Below are 17,989 nucleotides of genomic sequence, written 5' to 3' on the forward strand. Positions count from 1 at the left end.
ATAAAACTGTTGGAGATTTTTTGTTTCAGCCCACAGGTTTTGTATAAACTATTCACTAGGATCTTATCCAATGATCCACCCTAGGATAGTGGCTTAATTTCTAATGGTTGACTATCAATTCTGCTGTCAAATATCAAGTTACATGAGTGACAAAACATCTGTTCCAATCACTTATTCAGCATGAGGTGCAGTCAAATGCATACTAGCAGAAATTGCAATTTATACAAAATTTGCCCTGGCCCAGTTTTTGGCAATTAAATTGCTAAAAATCACAATTTGCTGACCTATTACAACACGAAAAATTACAGAAAATGATTGGTTGCCAGTTTAATCCAATTTTGACTGATTTTCGCAATATTTTCAAAGCCAACCAGTTTTCCCTTCTTCATCAGAAACCTTAACCCTAACCCTACTGTTTTTGCTCTTTTTGCTCGCCGAACAATTTTTCCTTTTCTTTTAAAACTCTATTGTTGACCGAATTTTTTCCAATTAAATTGCTATTTTTTTTGAACTTTTGATTTGCCAATTTATTACAGAGAACGATTTTTTCTGCTATGGTCAAACATGGTAATGACACACTCATTTGAGAACCTGATTGTGCCTTGCAATGAGTTATTTGGAACTTCTTTTACCTCCACATAGTTGAACATTCCATGGCCACAAAAACTTACCCACATTTTTTGCTTGCATGCTTCAAAGGATCAATAAAACAAAACACGATATGCTTGAAGACTACCTTGAATAAGTGATTTGAAATGTCATGAATTCCTATTTAAGGAACCTCCCCATCAAAAGATGCATTAGGGCCACCAAGTAAGATATATCTGCTGTAAACCCAATATTTTGTGAGTACCAACAAGTGAATGCATCAGACTAATCTTTGTGAAATAATGGAAGCACTAAGCACACTATGAATGATAGCAATGATCAATATTTGATGTAAAAATACTAATATGAAAAATTAAAAGAAAGGTTTGGGATTGAGATGAAATATGCAAATCATCAATGCTTCTTGAGTATCTAACAACTCCTAAATGCCAAGGTCTGACAATAACAAAACTATAAAAATCCACCCACAATTCACACTTGGCTTCCCTTTTACACACTTAGACCCAAGCATTCTCCTAGAATACAACCTTGGTGGTTTATATAAGAGCCACGACAATACGTTTGAAAATTATAGGGCAATTACCTCCTAGTTCTTAAATGGAAGAAAAACACGCGGAATGTAAATTTGGTAACCAACTTGTGCACCTGGCAAAGTGATCTTAAAGAGTGAATCCCACTAATAAATTACATATGCTAAGATTATTTTGAGATTTCAAACTATGTTATGGGTTTTTTCACCAGGCTAGCACATAATATATATGAGGTTGGGTATACATTTTTTCTGTGTTGTCATGCATATATACCATCATCATATATATATGAGGTTGGGTATACATTTTTTCTGTGTTGTCATGCATATATACCATAAAGGACTTCAAATCTGATATGGTTGAAACTTGAGACCTCTCCCTAAAGAAGCACAAAACTGGTTGAGCCCTTTTGGTACAAGATTCAAGGCATGATCTTCTCCTAATCCAAAAACTCAGATGATTCAAACATTTCGACCATTGGGATCATACCATTGTAGCTCACAAAGTGTCATCAAGAAGCCTAACAAAGGAGTTCTCCATCAAAGTAGTGTAACAGGGATATTTTCAAATAGTGATCTGCTTCTTTATTGCTTAGGAAGGTTTATGGAGGATATGGGACATCTTGGAATTTTCGTTGCCGGACAATACATCTTTTGGATTTGATTTTGCTCACACTTGGCCTCGGAAATATAGTTGCAAGGTCAAAATCAATGTGAAGATGGAATCAAAAGTTGAATATGATTGCATATTAGGATTCCTCTTGAAAAGTGGTGCAATTTCAAATACAACAACACCTCATTTATAGTCCATATACAAAAGTTATGATTTCTAGAAGAACTGGGTCAATGTACTCTAAAGTGACAGACTCTTTAGGGAAGTGGTGAATTGGTTCAAAAGATGCAAAATTTTCACTATAGAGTGGCAAACTTGTCACTATCCAAGCAAAGAGTTGGTTTTTTTAATGCAAAATGATTTCTCTTCCAAATTACCTTTTGATCTTCGGTTTTCCAACCTTTGGGAAGCAAGCATGAGACATTATGAACCTTCTCCACATCTTCAAAAGGGATGGACACTCATGATGGTGGTTTTACAGCTATTGTTGTACACAGAAAATTATTACAAGTTTGTTTGGGCAAGGGAGTGTTTATGAGGTGTTTGAATGCTCTTTCGAACATTGTAGGAGCTTTCTTGGACCATGTTGATCATTGTAAGACCTTTGCACTTCATAGACTGGAGTTTTTCATTGAAAGTGGTTTTCTCCAAGTTCATGTGTTTTTCCAGATGCTTTATTTCCACATTTGTTAATGTTTAGATCTCTATGTATATGGTTAGCACGTCTTAGATGATCAAATACCTATGTGGACGGCTATATAAAATATTAATATGAAAACATGGATAAAGCATCCTCGTTTCCAGGATGGGTCAAATAGACCTGAGGACGCATCCTCGAGTAAGCCTCCAAAATACCAATAGTTGAGTAAACTAAGTATGCATTGTTGCTTGATGGAGATCTTTACATCAATGATATCCGTTTGTTTACAAACCAGGTAGTATCAGAGCGACAAAATCCTTTAGGTTTTTGTTCAATTCTTTGATTGCTGGTTATGTCATTCACAAGGTCAAGTGGAAAAGAGAATTTAGTGCCTTTCCAAGAATGAGTAAATATAGTGATTAAGAAAGGTAAGGACAATGAATATGGCAGAGAATATGGAGAAGAAAGATTTCAAAGGTTGGAAGTGGATGTAGCTAGGATTATAGTGGTGGAAAGGAAGATTGATAGGTTGAGAAGCATCATGCTAGCCTTGATAGCTAAGATAGATATTTTAAGGTGCCTAATGAAAAGGGTGTGCTGCAAATTTGCAATTCAACAACTAGTATGCAAATTTTAAACCTAGGGTTGAACTTTGATCAAAATTGCAATTTAGAATGCTATAACTTGTAAACACAAAATTCTAATTACAAGAAAATAACAAATTCAAATAAAATATCAAAATCAACATTAGAATATAATAAAGATCTAATAAAGTATAATCACACTTTAGTGTACTTGGGTAGTTAGGTGTAGGTCATTAAATAAGGTTATTGAAGTAGCTGTAGTTGTTACAATTCTTAATGAGCCTATTGTACTATCTTTAAATATAGTAGTTTTACCATTAAATGTGGTAGAAGTAATATTACTTTTCTAAATATATATAATTTGTTGCTCCTCTTTGTGGAGTAAGCCTGTCAGGCTGTTCTAGCCCATTTCTCTCATCTCCTTTCTTCGCATTTACTAACATTAATATCAAAGCTCCAGGTCATGGATCTAGGTTAGGTTTGATTGTGCAAAGAAAGTTGGGAAGAGATTGTGATCACAGGTCCACATCACAAGGTCAGCTAGGGCACAACTCCAAGCAAAAATTTAGTCAAAAATCACAGGCAGTTTTCAGCAAATGTTAAGGGTAAAGGATAAAGTCGCCATTTTATGCCAAAAATTACACAAAAGAAAAAGTTCTAAAAATCCCCATTTTCATGCCAAAAACTGCAGTTCGCAAGCTGGGAATCGCAGCTAAGGTTTTTTTAGTAGAGGGTCTGAAAAAATCAGAGAAAAAATGTGAACAAAAATTGTGCAGCACCAAAAATAGTCACGATCTGTGTTAGTTTTTGCTGAAAATTGCAAGCTTTTTGCAGATTTATCATTTAAAGAATCACATAAGTTACAGATTTGTTGGTAGCCTTTTTTGAGATACAAGCATCTGAAAATCTCTCCTAAAAATGCCAGTTTTTAAAGTTGCACAAGGGTGTCAACTGCTGCAAATGCTTTTGTAACAAAAAATTGCTGCTAGGGCATGCCGCAGTAGATTTTCAAATGTCACAAAATTCAATGTTATGCAGCCACAGCAAGGGCCAAAGTTATGGGTATTTTTCTTATTTTAAAATTCCCTCAATTTCTGGAAAAGTTTTTGTAAATTCTAGTCTTTACAAATTTCAGTTTGAGAGGGGGTTTCAAAATCTAGGGTATCAAATTTAGAAGAATTTGAAAAATTTCCAAGATCATATTTAAAAATTTTGAAAGTCTTATTTTGGGGGTCAAATTTAAAAGGATTGTCAGGGTTTTGGGAAAACTTATTTTCTAGGTTGCTAGGTAATTGGCTAGTATACAGAAAATTTGGTATTGCTGAAGGCAAAGAAACTTATTGACTCGGAGATTCCTGTGAAAATTGGCATAAAACCACCAAGGACAGCTTGACTTCTATTTGCAATAATGTGAAAGGAGTGAATGGCTTGCGGATCCCACAAAATAAAAAGTTTCCATCATTAGAGTGAGCTCTTTTCTTGGGCGTTACTTTACCTTGCCGTGTGATTTCCACACTGTGGAGTTTGAGAAGTGAAAGCATTATATTCCATTGCCTTAGTGTTAGCAATCAATTCCTTAGGCATGGTATTTAGTAAGTGCGTGGGGTGCAAAGGACAGTTGCTCAGAAATATTTCTGCTGCCATAAAAAGTATGAGATGTGAGAAGGCATAAGGAGTAATACATCTGCTTAGACCTCTGATCGAACTGCTGTCTCATTTCAGTACTTATTTGCAGTCTTGAGTTGTGGTGAAAGTGTTCCTGTGCTGGTGACAAATAGTGTTCCTAGACGTGTTTTGGTATGAAAGAAGACAATCATCTTGCTGGTGTTTAATCTGATGAAGGTTAAAATACTTTAGACTCTGCAAATCTGTTATTAAAGTGGATTGCTGCTGCTGAAGTGCACTGTTTGTGTATTTTTGAACTCACCAAATATTATTGTCATTGCTTGAAGTTCGTTAATAAACTGAAGTATTTGCAGACCAGACCTATTTCTGAGATTCTTATTCTAGATTGTTATCATATGATTTGCATTTAGTGCTATTAGAAATCCTCTTAATTCTGCCTACAATTGATGTTGGATGTTGGGGACTAGACTTCATGCAAACTATTTGTTAAATTACCTGGAAACCTATTGCAAAATTTAGTGGCAAAAAGGGGTGGGATCTTACAGTGGTATCAGAGTAGAAGTTCCTGCCAGCCTTTGGGTATTTCAGAAAAATTGATTCCAGTTTGAATCATGCAAATAGAAGATATAAAATGATTGATGAGATCACTCTATGAAACAGGCAGTAAGCTCAGTAATGAATTTCAATCAAGGGATGATGTCTTCAACACATTTAAACAGGTGGAAGACTGTTTGATCCTTGTTGAGTAATCACCTTCTGAAGTGATACAGATAGCTCTAACTCCTACAATGACCTCCCTAGATCAGCACAAGTGGTTGAGAAATTCAGATGAGAAGATTAAGTTGAATGTTACCTCTTGTTTAAATGAAATCATTGTTGGCGGCATTATTGTACACGGGAATAACATTAGTTAATTATGTGTAATTGTTTTGGTTAGTTGGCAACCGAGGGGTGGAAGTTGCGGTGCGACGGTTGGCGCTCGCACCCCCTCGGTACCCTTTTATACTCCGGAATGTAACTTGTAAAATACACTTATTATGAATAGAACACCTGATACACTTTGTCTAATATTTACGGCATTGTTCTGCATTATGTCCTTTATGTCTTAAGTTATTCACCCGAGAGGGCAAACATTTGGCGCCGCTGCCTAGACGAACTCGGGAAGGGAAGACACGGATGGCGCACAGACACAATGGGCCTACCCGTTGGTGAGGTAAACCCGGAGGCCGACAACGTGCGGACAGAACTGTACACAGGAGAAGACACGGTAACGCGAATAATTATGTTATGTTGTTATATTATGTTATGTTGTCGTCGGTAATAATGAGTTGTGGCGGTCAGTTGGTTAGCCAACGGGTAGGTAGTTGGAGTTGCGACGGTTGTGTCGTACCCCTTCGGGTATTATATATGGTGTACCTTTTCATCGAAGTAGGATCATGATAGTCGTGTCAAATGTAATGTTATAAGCACTTGATGTACATGGACTGTTGAATTAATATAGAGATTGGTTATTTAATGTATTTCCATTATGTTCTGTGCATACTTTTTGCATTTAACCGTTTACCCGAGAGGGCAAACATTTGGCGCCGCTGCCTAGACGAACTCGGGAACGGAAGACACGGATGGCGCACAGACACAATGGGCCTACCCGTTGGTGAAGTAAACCCGGAGGCCGACGACGCGCGGACAGAACTTTACACAGGAGAAGACACGACAATGCAAGAATTTTCAATTTTGCTCCAGGTAGCCATTCAGACCTACGTCCGACGAGAGGCGGCGGAGGCAGAAATCCCACCAAGTGCCGTGTGGACAGCGCTGGAGGTTAGCCCAACAGTAAACCGGTTGATGAACCACCTCCCCCGGTTGCTTGCACAGGCATCGCTGGCACAGCAAGCCCGCCTGGAGGAGATTGCCCAGGAAGAGCGACGACAACAAATCCTGCAACGCTACGAAGAGAACAGCCGACGGGAAACGGAACGAGATGGCGCCAGGCCAGGAGGAAATTGAACCTTGTAATAATCCCGACACTCTGCTGATATAAATTGTGGCCAAAAGGCAAAATATAAATAAAAATAATAAAAGTTATTTTGTGTACATGGCGTGTGTTTGCTGTGTATGGAAGTGACTTATGCCCAATAGACTAAATAAGGACAAAAATAAAAAGATACAGAGTGACGAATGGGAAGTGGCACAAACCGCGTTGAATCTCAGACAGCAGATAGAATGAAGGCATAGGCTAAGGCAGCTTGCCGAGGGACGACCGGCCGAGGGGTTGCCCGAAGGGAACCCAGGAGGTGTCACGGAGGTTGCGGAGGCAGAGATAGACGGAGAGAACTACACTGTCTACACTGTTGTAGGGCTGCCAGAAGGAGTCACGGAGGGTGCCGAAGGAGAACTCTACAGTTCGCCAGAATACCACCGTAGGGTAAGAAGCCGCGAAGAGTTGGTGGAACAAACAAGGCGAAGTCTAAACCTGATCGACGCTACCAGAGACTTGCTAAAGAATTTGTCCATTTCAGAGGACAACCGGAGGGAGACAACGGAAGGTGACGGTACGACCGAAGGTGCCGAGGGAGCACAAGGGTACCGTACGGGAGGCAATTTGTTTGGTTCGGTGTCAGCAACTTTTTCCGGAGGACCCACGAGTGGAGGTTCAGTTGCAGGAGGCGGAGGATCGCCAGGTACAAGCACACAAGGAATTAGAGGAGCGAGACCTAGCGGTGGGATGGCGAGTAAACAAAAATTGCCAAAGTTCACAGGGGAGGGCAAGGAAGACCCCTTACGGCACTGCCGTACATGTGAAACCATTTGGTCTGCCAACAGAGTAATAGACCAGGATGACTGGGTACAGCAGTTCCCAGCCACGTTACGAGGAGTTGCCATAGATTGGTACTCCGATGTGGACAAGCAAAAAGTGGCCACGTGGGCCAATCTACAGAAGGAATTCACGGGGGAGTTTCGGTTGCTCCGTGATGACAATGAAATTGTAACGGAGATATACAGTACCAAACAAGGTACCAGGGAGACAGTACGGGCATACAATCGGAGGCTGAAAGAACTCTTGGGTAAAATGGAAAGCCAACCCGCAGATGGATTGAAGAAACGATGGTTTGTTGAAGGGTTGAAATCCTCCCTACGGAGGAAGATGAAAATTGTACCCCCGACGTCATATGACGATGCTTATAATAGGGCGATGGACTTGGAGAGCGAACACAAAACATCAAAGAAGAAGAAAAGTAATAAATCCTCATCCGAGGATGATGACTCTTCACAGGAAAGCAGCAGCGATGAGGAGGTTGGCAAACGGGTGCAAGCGCTCCAGAAAGACATGGAGCGAATGAGAAAGGAATTCAAAATAATGAGAAGCACTGGTCAGAACGAAAGGGACATATGGTGCACTGAGTGCAAAGAGGAAGGGCACACAAAGGGTACTTGCCAAAAGAAGGCATTCTGCGAGATTTGCCAAGTGATGGGACACTCCACCAAGGAGTGCCCATACAACATGAAAACCCGAGGTACGCAAATGAACCAGGTGCTGTTCACGGAGCAGGCCACAACATCCGCACCAGCGGGTACCGACCAACATACTAACACAACGGCATCATCGGGAGGATACCGGGACAACAGACGCGGCGGCGGAAGGAATAGCAACAATAACAATAACGGAAGCCGTATCCAGTATGACGCCAAGGGCCGGCCAATTATCCAATGTAGGGCCTGTAATCAATGGGGGCACTTCGCTCGTGATTGCACGAAGGAAGCCACCCCTCAGCACCTCTGTCGTTGGTGTGGGCCAGGCAACCATGAGGACGCAAATTGCCCGCAGGCAGGGGTTAATCTCCTCAACATTGAGAAGGCTGAGAAGACCGGTGAGAAAGAAGTACTGGCGATCACCCGCGCCTAGACGAAAAAAGCCACTTATCCCGACCCCCGTATGGAGAAGGAGAGATTACGGGAGGCAAAGGCCAATATTGAACATGAGATGACGACCGAACGACGGGACAACGAGGTGGCGAGTACATCATCCCGTACGGAAGCGGAAAATAACATCATTGGGCAAATCTTGCAAATGGAGGTGCCGATAAAGGTGAAAGACCTTCTAGACTCTATGCCACAATTGAGGACTGCCATCCTCACCAATGTGCAAAGCACCACAGCGTTGAGGGTACCACAGGTACGGGTTCCCGCCACCGCATCGTCGAGTGCACCACAGGTAGGGGTTCCCGCCACCGCTTCGAAGAGTACACCACAAGTGGAGGTTTCCGTCAACCCTTCGAAGAGTACACCACAGGTGGAGGTTTCCGTCAGCCCTTCGACTGACCCGATATTACTAGCCTTGAGCAGTGGTAGACACCCAGCTGTGGTAGAAATGGGTATCCGTGGGACCATTCTGAAGGACACCATTGTGGACGGGGGATCTGGGGTGAATGTACTACCAGAAGAAACATGGAAGCAGCTGGGGAAGCCCACCCTGTGGCCACCCACATTCAACCTGGTGGGAGCGGACCAACACGGCATTAAGCCACTCGGCCTGTTGATGGCCCAGCAAGTGACAATTGGTACGCAACCATTCTTGTTAGATTTCGTGGTTATTCCCTTGAAGAAGAAAGGCTATGACGCCATCCTGGGGAGAGCGTGGTTGATCAACGCGAGGGTAAACCACAACTAGAAGAAAAATACACTTTCCATGGAGAAGGGAGGGCGGAAATATACCATTGACCTACACACCCAAGATGTTGGCGAAGAGCTCGCCTCTTCGGACTCGGACTCAGAGGACTCTAATAAAGGGGAAGGGGGTCCCGATGAAAGCAAGGGCAAGAACGCAATGGAGCCAAACAGTGAAGGGGTGCTCGAATTAGAGGGATGTTCTGAAGATGAGGTATGCTCACTTAACGGGCTCTTCCACTGGCAAATGGAGGATTACAAAATGTTCCAAAGCTACAGGCTTGAAGTAGAGGAACCAGAGCAACCAACAGAGGTGTACCTGCCGGAATACAGAGAATATTGGAAGGGAGACGCCCCAAACCCTGGTGACGTAAATAATCCGAAGAGTGTTGGCAACGATTGGAACCCTGTATGGAAGACCGCAGTCTTCAAAATCTTTATTATTCTTCTTCTTCTTATGTACAGGAAGGAGATCGTGGTCCCTGTAGAATTTGTGGTTCCAGGTCTTCCGATGGCCATTGAAAATAGACTTGCCACCAACAGGTACAAATTCAAACCCTACCACGCGAAGCGCGCAGGGGACCCGAGAGAACGGACGGACACTCGAGAGCCCGGAGGGGGACCCGAGAGGATGGAAGGGGACCTAAGAGGCCGGGCAGGCGACTCGAGAGGCACGGGACAAAAGCAGGAGACTTTTGGGCGAGGAAAACCGAGAAGGATGAAGAGCGATCCCAGAGACAGGGGACTCGAGCCGAAGACTCTCTAGACAACTTTAAAAAAAAAATATATATATATATATATATATATATTGTGAAAAAAAAACACCACAGCACGGTGACACCACCGTGCGGTGGAACCACCGACGGTGACACCATCGTGCGGCGGTCACACCGTGCGGTGGGAGCCACCGAAGGTTGTTGCCACGACATGAATCAACCGCACACCGCACCGACCACCGCACAGCCCGACCACCGCACAACACCGAACACCGCCGCACAGCAAGGGATAAAGGAGGAGGAAGACGCACCGCACGACCCGACCACGCACTGCACGACCCGATCAACACGCACAGCAAGGGTTAGCAAAAGGAAAAAGAAAAAGAAGAGACCAAACCCGCACAATCCACATAGCCACGTAAGGGCAAAACAACCGCCACAGGTAGACCAAGCAGCCGCACGATTGGAGGTGCCAGTGCTATTGCTGACCGGAGGTGTGGGCACGGGAAGGTGGCCGCCCGATTGGAGGTGCCAGTGCTGTTGTTGACCGTACAGGGAGGTTGTATGGCCAGGGTGCCATCGAGGACATTACAGTGCCAAAAAAAAAAAAACGACGACGACGGATTGAAAAATGATTCGATGACATTTGGAGCCTAGACACTGAAAATATTGGAGTGTAGAAGAAAGGTTTTGACATCATAAAATATCACTGAAATGCTGTGCGCCATGGACTTTCGTATGGTTTTGAAGGTTGTAAATTGGTGTTGGCGGCGGGGGCGCTGCCCCTCGACCCCGCCCTATACTGCGACAGGGAGCACACCTGGGGCGCTGCCCCAGGACCCCGCGAGGGGCGCTGCCCCTCGACCCCGCTGGGGGCATTGCCCCCAGTCCCCCAGTTTATTTTTGAGCTACAAAAGACCACGGGAAGTGTTGTGGTTGTCCGTATTGTGAAAAAGAAGCCCGCAACTAAGCATTGGCAGGGAGGCCATAAGCCGTAGAGGGAGGCGGATTTGGAGGTTGGGAACAAACAGAGTTTGAGGGAAGGCATTGCAGGTTTGCGCAGTTGTATGACACCAGGGAGTTATTCAGTTCAGTTTTTAGCCTTTGGGGAGTGTGATGGAGGATTTGAGGTGTCTCCTAGCATTTGTGCCAGCGGATTGTGGCCACCTCCAGGCATGACTGGTACGCTTTGAGGAACTCGGAGTATGTCGCGGCTGGACGTGAGGTTGCCTTGGTGGATGCACAGAGGGCTCGGGAGGAGCTGACCACCAGGTTGGAGGCAATAGTCGCGTGAGACTTAGTTCAGCGTACCCAGGAGTTGGATGCCGAGAGAGCAGCACGGGTGGCTATCGAGGACAAATTGGCTAGGCAGACAGTATCATTTGAGTAGCAGTTGGTGGAAGCTGAGACTAAAAAACGTGTTGTGCAGACAAGTTTGGGTTAGGCACAGGAGGACTGTGATGGCAAAGGAAGCAATATTGGTGAAATCCGCACTTGAGCATCGAATGGTAGCAGAAAAGGGTTTTCAGGCGAGGACGCAAGAAGTGTATAAGATCCGGGCCCGACTGGCGTCAGTAGTTCCTGCCGTTCATCTCTATTTTGTATTAAGTCGTCGGAGTCGACTTCTTTTCTTGGGGGGGATGATGTTGACGGGAATAATCATTATGTTATGTTGTTATATTATGTTATGTTGTCGTCGGTAATAATGAGTTGCGGCGGTCAGTTGGTTAGCCGATGGGTAGGTAGTTGGAGTTGCGACGGTTGTGTCGCACCCCTTCGGGTATTATATATTGTGTACCTTTTCTTCGAAGTGGGATCATGATAGTCGTGTCAGATGTAATGTTATAAGCACTTATTGTACATGGACTGTGGAATTAATACAGAGGCTGGTTATTTAATATATTTCCATTATGTTCTGTGCATTTACTTTCTGCATTTAACCATTTACCCGAGAGGGCAAACAACGATGGTTCGTGGGAGGATTGAAATCCTCCCTACGGAAAAAAATGAAGATTGTACCCCCGACATCATATGACGACGCCTATAACAGGGCAATGGATCTGGAAAGCGAGTACAAAACATCAAGAAAGAAGAAAAGTAATAGATATTCATCTGACGATGATGAAGATTCTGACGGAGAGAGCAGTAGCAGTAGCGAATCGGGTAAAAAGGTACATGTGCTCCAGAAGGACATGGAACGAATGCTGAGAGAATTCAAAACCATGAAAGGGAGTACAAGTAAGACGGAAGAAACTGAAGTATGGTGTACAGACTTCAGGAGTGATGGACACACAAAGGGTACTTGCCCGAAGAAGGCATTCTGTGAGATTTGCCAAATGATGGGACACTCCACCAAGGAGTGCCCATACAATATGAAAACCCGAAGCCCGAACCAGGTGTTGTTCACAGAGCAGGCCACAACATCCGCACCAGCGGGTATGGGCCAGCAAACTAACACAATGGCATCATCTGGAGGATACCGGGATAATAGACGCGGCGGAAGAAACAATAACAATAACAACAACAAAAACCAGATCCAGTACGATGCCAAGGGTCGGCCGATGATTCAATGTAGGGCCTACAATCAGTGGGGACACTTCGCCCGCGATTGTCCGAAGGAAGCCAACACTCAGCACCTCTGCCGATGGTGCGGGCCAGGCGACCACGAGGACGCAAATTGCCCGAAACCTGGTGTACACCTTCTAAACATAGAACCTACGAAGGCAGAAGTATTGGCAATCACAAGGGCGCAAGCTAAAAAGATTGCCTACCCAAATCCCCACACAGAGACCGAGAGAGTACGAGAGGCCAGAGACGAGATCACAAAAGAAATGGCCGCACACGGACAAAACAGTCACCAGACAGCAAGTCCACCACGGACGAAGGGAAAAGAGGAAATCTTACAGCAAATCTTGCAAGTAGAGGTACCGGTGAAAATTCAAGACCTCCTGGAGAGTATGCCGCAGCTAAAAACGGCTATTTTAAACTCTGTACCCCCACAAGTAACAACGAAGGAGGTCGTGCGCCCCACAACCAACCCCGCGTTTAGGGAGGTCGCGAACCCCGCGGTCGACCCCATGTTGTTGGTAGTCAACAACGGACGCCACCCGGCGGTGGTAGAAATGGGTATACTAGGGACCACCCTAACAAACACGATTGTGGACGGAGGGTCAGGAGTAAATGTACTCCCAGAAGCGACATGGAAAAAGTTGGGAAAGCCTACGTTGTGGCCCCCTACATTCAACCTACTAGGGGCAGACCAACATGGGATTAAACCCATTGGTACCCTCATGGGCCAGCAAGTGATGGTCGGCACGCAGCCATTCGTGCTGGACTTTGTGGTAATCCCCTTAAAGCAGAAAGGATATGACGCCATCCTGGGGCGGGGGTGGCTCATTGCAGCAAAAGCCAACCATAACTGGAAGCGGAATACCCTTTCTTTGGAAAACGTCAAGAGGAAGTACGTAATCGATCTCCGTACGCAGATGGTGAGCGAGGAGTTAGCCTCTTCCTCCGACTCGGAGTCCGAGGGACACCAGTTAGCGAAGGGTGGAAATAGATGCCGCATGGAGCCCAGTGATGAAGGGGTGTTAGAACTGGAGGCATGCTCAGGGGACAATGAGGACTCCTTGAATGGCCTCTTCCATTGGCAAATGGGAGATTATGAACTATTTACACCATCGTGCAACATATTGAGCATCGAAGAAGAACCAGATATATTTCCCCCAGAATATGGCGAGTATAAGGAAGGGGAGGCAGCAATGAATGAGGCGCCGGCACACCAATTCCTAAAGGGGGAGCCTATTAAGTATCAGGAAGCCACGTTAAAGGAAATGAATCTCAGGGAGACAAGTGACCCCAAGATCATCCTGGTCGGAGATGATTGGAATCCAGTGTTGAAGGCCGCAGCCTTCAAAATTTTCTTGGAATACAAGGATGTCTTTGCATGGACATACAAGGACTTGAAGGGCGTGCCCCCAGAGCTATGTGTGCACCGAATAACGTTGGTACCAGGAGCCCAGCCAGTGAGGAAGCGGCCGTACCGAATGAACAAAAATTATGCTGTACGGGTGAACGACGAGATTGAGCGGATGTTGGAAGCGGGCATAATCTTCAAAGTACAGACAAGCGAATGGGTGTCCCCATTGTGATTTCCCTCAAGAAAGAGGCCAATCAGATCCGGATCTGTGTAGATTTCCGGTGCCTAAACGCTGTCACTGTTAAAGACCCGTTTCCCATACCCTTCACAGACAGCATCTTGGAGGAAGTAGCTGGACATGAAATCTATTCCTTCATGGATGGGTTCTCGGGTTACAACCAGATATCCATCGCGGAGGAAGATAGGTTGAAAACAACTTTCGTGGTGGAGGACGGTGTGTACGCATACAACCGAATGCCCTTCGGTCTATGCAATGCGCCTGCCACCTTTCAGCGCATCATCTTGCACATCTTCGACAAGATGTCAGTGGGGAACTTCAAAGCATTCCTGGATGATTGGTCTATTTACAGCAAACAGGACATCCACTTAAAAACTCTTGGAGAATGCCTGGAGAGGTGTCGGAGGGCACGGTTGGCCCTCAACCCGAAGAAATGTAGATTCATGGTACCACAGGGAAGATTGCTGGGACACATTGTGTGTAGAGAAGGATTGAAAACGGATCCGGACAAGATTCGGGTAATAGTAGAAATGGAACCTCCGACGGATGTCACAGGGGTAAAGTCCTTCCTTGGTCATGTGGGGTACTACAGGAGGTTCATCAAGAACTTCGCTGAGATATCCCACCCGTTGGATAAGTTGACAAGGAAAGGGGAACCATACATTTGGGCAGAGCCACAGAGCAAGGCCTTTGAAGAGCTAAAGACAAGGTTGATGGGAGCGCCCATACTGGCATACCCGAATTGGGATAAGGAATTCCACGTTCACGTGGATGCCTCAAACTACGCCATCGGGGCTACATTAGCCCAAGTAGGAGGACACGGGCTGGACCACCCCGTTTATTTTGCCAGCAGATTGCTCTCGAAGGCGGAGAAAAACTATAGCACCACAGAACAGGAAGCACTCGATATGGTCTATACAGTACAAAAATTCCGTCATTACCTCCTGGCCACACCATTCACATTTTACGTAGACCACCAGGCACTCATGTATTTAGTAAACAAGCCCATTATCCAGGGGAGGATAAGTCATTGGCTATTGCTACTACAGGAGTTCACATTTTTAACCAGGGCGAAGCCATGTCATAGCCGACAAGCTATCCCGGATTAAGTCGGGGGAACCTCCAGAGGGAGTAAATGATGATTTCCCGGATGCACACTTGTTCCAAATAGCCGTGCTCCCTTCATGGTACAAGAAGATTGGAGAGTACCTATCGACGTCCCGATTTCCGGAGGGTATGCCTCCAGGGGAACGAAGAAAGCTTGCATTAAGGAGTAGGACTTTTTCGCTCATCAACGGGTTACTTTACAAGATGGGGCCGGACCAGATATTAAGGCGTTGTGTCATGGAGGAAGAAGCCTCGAGTGTACTAAGGGAGGCACACGAAGGGCCCGCAGGTGGACATATGGGTCCAGACACCACAGCCCGAAAGGTGCTTCTCGCAGGACTATGGTGGCCAACGGTATATCACGACGCCAGGGAGTGGGTCGTGAGGTGCGACACTTGCCAACGGATGGGCAAACCTCTAAAGCGGGACTTCATGCCCCTCAACCGGTCGCATGCACAAGAACTCTTTGAGCGATGGGGACTTGACTTTGTGGGTCCTCTTAAGGCTAATCGCACACGACGGTGCCGATACATTATAGTTGCGACAGAATACTTGACCAAGTGGGTGGAGGCGAGGGCCCTCCAGGATAATTCGGCAGTAAGCACAACGAAGTTTATTTATGAACAAATCATTACGCGATATGGTATACCCATTTAGTTGACCAGTGACCGGGGAGGCCACTTCGTGAACCATGTCATACACCGGTTGACATCAGACTTCAAGATTTTTCACTCATTTTCAAGTCCGTACTACCCACGTGCCAATGGCCAGGCGGAGGCCACAAATAAAATAATAATGTCGGTGATATATGTCTTGCGGAGTGGAGAAGGATGACTGGGAGGAGCGCCTACCGTCAGTACTTTGGGCATACCGAACAACCTACAAAGTAACTACTGGACAGACTCCTTTCCAGCTAATGTATGGACAAGAAGCCGTGGTGCCAATTGAATTCATGGTACCGAGTCTGCGGATTGCCATCGATAATCGCCTTGGCGACATGGAAAGCCTGAGGGAGAGGCTGTATGCGTTGAACAAATTGGACGAGCGAAGGATGATGGCTCAGTGGGCGACAGAAACAGCCCAGCAAAGACGGAAGGTGTGGCACGACAAGCACCTCCGGCGAATGAATTTTACTCCCGGACAGCTGGTGTTAAAATTCAACGGGAGGAACGAAATTAAACCGGGGAAATTCAAAGTCCGATGGTTAGGGCCCTTCCGAATACGTGAGGTCAATACGAACGGGGCGATAAAGTTATGGACGCTGGACGGGAAGGAGATACCAGACGCAGTCAATGGGTCGAAACTGAAGATCTATCACGAACGGAGTGAACCGGGAACCCCCAGCCAGTTAGCCGCTACTAAAAATTGAAAAACTTGAAAAAAAATATAAAAGAAAATTTGAAAAAAATATATATAAAAGAAAACCGGGAACCCCCAGCCAGTCAGTGGCACCATCGTGCGGTGGAACCACCGTGCGGTGGGAGCCACCGAAGGCCGCGTAAAAAGGATAAAAGGCCACGCAAGGTATAGCACGCCGCACAACACCACCGAAGAACAAGACAACGCCGCACACTGCCGAGGAAAGGAAGAAGCTACCACGGCGAGGAAAGGAAGAGGACATAACCCCGCACAGCGCCATCACCACACAGCAAGGAGTGAAGGGAAGAAAACGCCGAACACCGCCGAAGGAAGAACATAGGGGCGCACCGCACAGCAAGTATGGAGAACAAATACACCATTAGGGCGGACAGGCAGGTACCTCCACCGTGCGGTGGGTAAAATCGCCACAAGGGGACCGCTTAGGGAGAACGGGATTTCGTGGCCAACAAAGAAAATGGGAGGAGCGGCGTCACCTAATTCTGCAACTCCCCGTCGCCTAGTGGACATTACACGGCGGCGGCATTTGTCGTGCACTTTTTCTTGGAGGTAGTTACCACCGCATGGCCACACCAAGTCCGCACAATCCCACGCAGCCACAGCAAGGGTTACGCGCAGCAGCCGCAAAGGGAAGAATAGAGCCACAGGTAGACCAAGCAGCCGCACGAAAAAGAAGGTCGTTACGAAGGGTAGAATTTTTATAAACAAATCGGTTACAGGGAGATTAATGGATTCAGCAGGGAAAAGAAGCTGGAAGAAACAGCTGCACGCTTCCTCCAGTAGCAGCCAGAGGGATAGGAATAGCAACATCAAGGTCTTAGCATCGGGAGTACGTGTTGCAGGCGGCACCATGGATGCCAGCACCCGGCAAAAACAAAAACAGAAAGCACCACAGGCCGCCGCAAGTGCGAAAAACACAGTGACGCCACAGAATGTTACTTTCGAGGGCCTGAATGTATTCGAATGCCGAAAATGGTGGCAGGACACCCCCGATAATGACCTGGTAAAGCAAAACCTCCGGAAAGCACAAGTAGAGTGGGCTATTCGGATGCCCGTGTTCCCTATCCGGGAGTACGAGGGGGCCCTACGCTTCATGGTGGACACCTTCGACAGGCATACATGCACCAGCACATTTGAATACCTCCGGAGGGATGTCACTATATCCTTCAAAGCAAGGGATTTCACGAGGGTATTTGGCATTCCGGGCAGCCAGGGCAAGAAAATAGACTTGAAGGCCAAGAAGATGACCCAGGAGGAGGAGCAGTGGATTAAATTAGTCTCCCGGAATTTGACTACAGCAGAGTTGGACAGCGTGGCTAGAGCCACAAAGAGTCGCGGAATCCGTAAGACTTTTGTTGCGAAGGGC

The 17,989-nt window shown here is 45.9% G+C and overlaps 1 protein-coding gene across 4 annotated transcripts in view; it reads right to left on the reverse strand.

Annotated features, from left to right (window-relative positions):
- The window catches only part of LOC131038055 (tRNA threonylcarbamoyladenosine dehydratase), a 137,475-nt gene that overhangs the window by 96,007 nt on the left and 23,479 nt on the right, over nucleotides 1–17,989 (reverse strand). The window contains exon 2 of one of the 4 annotated variants that reach the window (XM_057970352.2): nucleotides 737–827. The exons of the other annotated variants lie outside the window; for them this stretch is intronic. Coding sequence (XP_057826335.1) covers nucleotides 737–762 — 26 coding nt within the window. The 5' untranslated portion in view covers nucleotides 763–827. The remainder of the gene's footprint in view (nucleotides 1–736; nucleotides 828–17,989) is intronic. 4 annotated transcript variants of the gene reach the window in all.

The sequence above is a fragment of the Cryptomeria japonica genome, chromosome 2, assembly GCF_030272615.1.
Source record: "Cryptomeria japonica chromosome 2, Sugi_1.0, whole genome shotgun sequence".
Classification (NCBI taxonomy): domain Eukaryota; kingdom Viridiplantae; phylum Streptophyta; class Pinopsida; order Cupressales; family Cupressaceae; genus Cryptomeria; species Cryptomeria japonica.